The sequence below is a fragment of the Eurypyga helias genome, unplaced genomic scaffold, assembly GCF_000690775.1.
Source record: "Eurypyga helias isolate BGI_N326 unplaced genomic scaffold, ASM69077v1 scaffold19315, whole genome shotgun sequence".
NCBI lineage: Eukaryota > Metazoa > Chordata > Aves > Eurypygiformes > Eurypygidae > Eurypyga > Eurypyga helias.
In genome coordinates this window covers 2,803-8,537 of record NW_010252265.1, presented here as the reverse complement: position 1 = coordinate 8,537, position 5,735 = coordinate 2,803, and the positions used below count along the sequence as shown (strand labels likewise).

Here is a 5,735-nt window from a genome sequence, read left to right as displayed (position 1 = left end):
TGCTTCATTCCTTACCTGTGATCGTATAAGGATAATAATTCCAAGCCTTCTCTGTAACATAAAATATTTTGGGAACAACTGCTCTAGCCCAGCTAGGCAGTTTGCTGAAAATAAAAAGAAAATACAAAATTAGAATATGTTTTGATTTAGGAGGATTGTAGGAAAGAAGATGCTTCCAAAGGTGCTCATTGTATGGGAGGTATTTCACAGGATACAGCGATTCCAAGACTTCACAACGGTATTTGCATCTCATGACTATGCATTATGTCACCGCTTTCTCCACACGCATGCATGAAACCAAGTCTGTCCGTCCCCCTCCCACAGCGAGCAGCGTGGTGCCGCTGCAATATCCTCCCATTGGATTTAAATTGAGGTTGCAGATTTCAAGAATTTATGGCCTCTGACATTTGGGCACGGATGAACTCAGCAGGTCAGACCGTACAAGGTGACCTGTGTCACCGTATTCTTAGCCACAGGGAGGCACTCTCTAACAAGACGTCCTAAGGAAATTCGTGATTTCAGCCCAATTTGATCCCAATTCCATGATTTCTTCTTGGAGACTATTCCTTCTTCCTCCACCTTCTCTGCTGGCACACAAACCCTTACATTCAACTTGCCTAGTGGGACTACCAACCCCAGCTCTTGAGTAGGAAGCCTTTAATACAAAGTTAACAAATCACTCAACACCCCCCCGTGAGGCTGGTATTAGTTCCATAACGCGGATGGGAAAAGTAAATCACAGACGGGAATGAATGGAACTGATGTCATAGCTCAGAGCTCAATCTGTCCAGAGAATTTACCAGTCCCATGGTACAAGAGCAGCCGAATCAGAAATGAAAGACACGGATACAGCACATGGAAAGATCATTCCAGGGTCATTAGATAATACTATGGAAGAGTGGGAGCATTTTCTTTACCATGGATCTCGGGTCTCTCATTTCCAGGACTCTGGTCACTCCGGGTACCCAAGAAGTGATGAGCAAACATACATTTAAAAAATAAGGCAAGTTCATGAGAACTCATCTTTCAAGCCTTTCTTTAGGACATCAGTTCTAACCCCTGAAGGTGCCAGTAACAAAGCTGCTGCACAGTCACTCGAAGGAAGGCAGACCTCTGGAGTACCACTGCACTGCAGAGACCCAGCGGAAGCTGGGCTAGTGAAGAGAATCTTCACCGCACTGACGCAGATGCTTTCAGACTTCCGTTGTCCAAGTGTAAATGTTTGAAGTGGTTATGTTTAGAGAACTGTTTGCAGAATGTAAATTAACCTTCCACATAGCAAATTTCTGAGGAAAATACAGAGTTTGGATCATTAAGGCTTACTTAACCATGATCCAGCTACACATAAATATTGTATTTGTCCAGAGGCAAAATGCAGACACTATCTAAATAGTACACTGTCTAAAGACTCAAAGTCAAGTGCATTGACTTTTGCTCTTTGATGACATTGCTCAAAGCCAGATTCTTTTCTTTACATAAACCTTTCTCGTGTGCTGTCTTTTAAGCAGCATTTTACGTACTGCATAAGACTTGACTGTCTCATCTCTTTTGCTTATTTTGTCAGCCTCTGTCAGGGTCTTTTTATGACTATCTCTGCTCCCTCCCTTACTGCTCCCCGCTAAACTCTACTCCAACGCCTAAATAATAAATGCCAGATGTGCAGAACTGCAGCTTCTGAAAACAATGCTCCAGCAAGAGAGAAGAGGCAGTAAACAACTCTGAATGTAACTAAGGCTTACACTGACACTAGAAAATTTTACTAGTAATGTCTTTGTTAACATACAACTGCTCATTTTGCACTTTTTTTGGTTGCTGTTGGTTTTAACATCTTTGCCCATCTTCCTGTCTTTGCCAGTAGCGCACATCTCCAAAACAATCTTTTGAGCAAAACACACACTACAGTCAGAGTTTCCAGCAAGTCACAGTCATAGACACACATGAATAGTTCCAAAGGCCCATTCAGAGAAAGAAAATACAGTATCTCTATTTTAGCAGCACAGGTATCTGTGCATCACATTCTCTTTTTTACATTTTTTTTTTCTTCCTTCCCCAGGTGAAGTTCAGTCTTTCAGCACACAGGGAGGAAGTCTTTCTCAAAGGCATTCCAGCTGGTAAGCTGGAATGGTAAGCAAGAAGATCCTCTGCAAGATTTAAAGTATTATCAGGCCAGAAAAATGAAAACCATGCAAAAGACTTTCCATGAAACCATCACCAAATATATAAGCTCAAATTTCTTGGAGAGATCACGCCAGAGGAAAAGAATGTGAAGCAAATCTGGCAAGTTTACTGGGGCGGTGGACCCTGGAAGACAAAAAAATGAGGGAGAGACCTGTGCCTGTTCCTCAAGAAATGCAGGCAGAGGAGAAGTTTTCCGCACATCTCGTAGGGCCACATGTCTCTTTCAGTGGTCTTCCAGAGCAATCCTGGCCTCCCAGCAAAATCTACAGTTGTCTGAAAAACAGATAATCCTTTCCACAAAGCTCTAGTCATACTGCAATATCTGGGGGTATCGTGACACCAAAACCAGACTCAAATAGCAAATCTGGTGGTGATATCAAGGAGTATTCATGACAGTCATTGAACTCGGCGAGCCTGAATTCAAACATCCACCATAGCTTTACAAAAACCTCCCCAGTTGTCGTAGGCACACAGATATTCTTTGTCAATGTTCGTACCTGTCTTTGGGTAAGAGATCCTTCGTTCCATTGCCTGCCTACCAGAAACTCCACGCTTCCCACCTATGTCTCGTACACGCTTCCTAGGACACAGCCCTGGCGGTTATTATGAATTACCCTAAAGTGGTACTTCTGACTCTGCTCTCCAGTGCTTAAAGCCTTATCTCTTTTTAACATGAAGGAAAGAAATATCCAGAAACATTAAAAAAACCCCACAACTTCTGGGAGCTCTGCAACAGGAACCCATTTATTGATTTTTCCCAAGTCCTGTATCTAGCCTGTGAGGGAACAGTTACCATCACAATAATATTAAATGATGCTAAGATGTATATTATTAGACTCTCGTGTGTGTGCGTGCGTGCAACATTACTGGTGATTCAATTTAGCCTGAGTTAAGGTTAGCTACGTCAGGATTGCAGTGGAGGAGTAACTTGCAATGCAGAAGCAATAGTTGTAGTGTTTCTATGCCCACTATGAAATGCTGCAGAGCATAAGTTTAATAAAATGAAACAGGCCCAAGGGAATAGAAGAACTTCAGGAAAGCAGAGATATTCTATTAGTTCAGAAATAGTAAAAATAGAAACAGATTGAGCAATCTATTTCATAGGACACAAATATATATATAAAAATACATCTCGGGCCTTTGTGTGTGGAGGCACTGATCCTCAGCAATATAATTGCACCATAGGAAGAGACACATATTTCACTTTAAGAAGTGATGGAACTTTGGGGAAACAAGCAACTTTTTCCATCATGTCTTTAAGCCTTTTATTTTGGGACAGAAGGTCATCATTGCACAAGCCTAATGGTCATTCAGAACGTCAATTAACTCGGCTGAGGCAAGCCTCTTGCCACCAAAAATGGGTTACTGGCTTTGTGACATTATTATGAAGTGAGAACCCTTGGACCATTTTAGTGGTTTGAGTTTGGGTCTTTTTGGAGGGTGGGGTTTTGTTGATCTGTTCTTTAGTTTTTTGGTTCCCTCCCCAAATTTTGGAAAACAGAATGGCAAACAGGTGTAAAAGAAAACAAAAGTCCTGATTTTTGGTACAGCCTTAACTTCAAGTTATAATTCATTCTCTTAGAAAAGATATTCTAGAGGAAGTGATGACTAAGCCCCCTATTTCCAGCCACTGATCAAGCCACCTTCCTTCTTGCTGTGGCTACCAGGAAGTGGCATGTATTCACACGAACATGTTCTGCTTGAATCAGAAAGGCTATTACCTGGAAGGGATATTCCCTGCAAATGGTTATGACAGCCCATGCTGATAGAAACAGGTTTATTCCACTTGCCTGTTGAGATAGACCCGTTTTTCTGTTAGCTGGCCATTGCCATGGTTTGGATCTTCGTAGGGTTCATTCTGCACCACTTCCACACCTTCCCCTCGGTCACTCTGCTCATGGCTATGCTTGCTTATCATGTACAGCTGTCCAATTCGGTACTGCAGAGCAAAACAAGAACAAGGTGTCAGCTTTACGTAACACACGTGTATCCAACAGCCAATGTCATACAATGATACAGCGGGAAGTGCAAACAGAAGGTAGTTCAAGGGCAAAAAACATTATTTGCAGCTGCATTTATACCCGTGAGTTGGGGTTCTCCCATTATCTTATTAAGTCCAAGGTGTCACTTGTGGAAAAAATAACAAACACTGTGTGTATACAGATGTAAAGGATCAGGCGAGCCTGCTATTTTTAGACTGTATTTGTAAGTATGTAAGCATAAATAAACAAGTGATCTACTGCTTCATGCAAAAGGATTTTAACCAGCAGGTGAACTCTAAAAATTCTATGGGAGACAGGCTTCTCCTGTCACGCCAACATGATGCCAAATAAAGAAGCTCTGCAAAAAGATTCAAGAGAACTATTGCTGATTCACGGAAGTAAGAGTGCCAGCTCTTAAGAAAAAAACCATGTAGACTCTAGAGTCCTTCAAAAAAGAAGTTTGAGATGAGTGATTTGGCAATATTATTAAAATGAATTAAAGCACTTAAACAATCCTTTTTCCATAGGCTCTCCAGTTACTTTGGAAGCCAAAACCCGGGAGGGTTGACACAACATTGCTATCACAGCAAAATAAGTTGTTGTACCAGCAATTGATTTTTTCTCAGTATGTCTGTACCTGCACCAGGGCTTTTGCCTCCAGAGAAAAACACCAAAAAGTACATTCTTGAACCTTCATTAGCAAAGATTTTAAAGTGAAATTGCACTTTCCCACACATTTTTCTGGTCAGAGATTTTTTCCTCACTTAAGTCCTTTGCACATTCTTGGACATACCCTGGTTCTCACAACAAACTTTCTTTGGACCTATCCAGCTTTCTCCATTTGGATCTCTCTCTCCCCCGAAGTAATTTATTTAGGCATATACATGCTAATCACTTCAATCACATCAATCACTTCAAATACAAAGACCCACCTGTTAATTTAGAGAATGGCTGAGCTACTACACAAGCTGCCAAGTACTAGCTCAGCATAAGCAAACAAAAACATAGTGACAGTCTGACCTCAGAAAACTCTACAAGATTCTTGTGGTTATTTCAAATGATAAACAGCAATCCTATCATAGACTTTAAAAAGCTCATGAAGCACAAATCAAAAGAGCAATTAGCTGAGAAAAAAATCCTAAACCATCACAGACCTTATTAACAACTGCCAACAGGAATCTAACTAAACCCAACAATAAGGAATCGGATCATGGAGGGATCCCCACAGAAGTTCTTTAAATGCCGCATAACCCCACGTCATTCCCCTTGCAGGCAGCCCCCAAGAAGGTAAGAAACTCAGAACTCGCATCTTGCTGGATCATTCACTTAGGGAACAGGGATTTCGCTTCTCCTAGTGTGGAACAGACACCTCCTGCTTCCTTGCCAGCCGCACACTACAACAGTGAGGCAAATGATTTGCACCAAAAAAATGCCTTTCAGCTGGTAACTCCAAAGTGCTAAAAATGCCTCAAGTTTACAAAAAGGTTCTTTAAGGGGAAAAGGGTGCTCTGGGGGCGTGTGGAATGAGGAACCTTGGATCTATTTTCTTTTCTTCTAATCTAATTAGGTAATTTC

At 41.5% G+C, this 5,735-nt stretch overlaps 1 protein-coding gene across 1 annotated transcript in view; it reads right to left on the bottom strand.

Annotated features, from left to right (window-relative positions):
• The window catches only part of PITPNC1 (phosphatidylinositol transfer protein, cytoplasmic 1), a gene marked incomplete at its 5' end in the record, with an annotated part of 42,058 nt that extends 37,941 nt beyond the window's left edge, over positions 1-4,117 (bottom strand). Inside the window, 2 exons of the mRNA XM_010152317.1 lie at positions 16-104; positions 3,969-4,117. Of these exons, the coding sequence (XP_010150619.1) occupies positions 16-104; positions 3,969-4,117 (238 nt within the window). The remainder of the gene's footprint in view (positions 1-15; positions 105-3,968) is intronic.
• Positions 4,118-5,735: the final 1,618 nt, after the last annotated feature.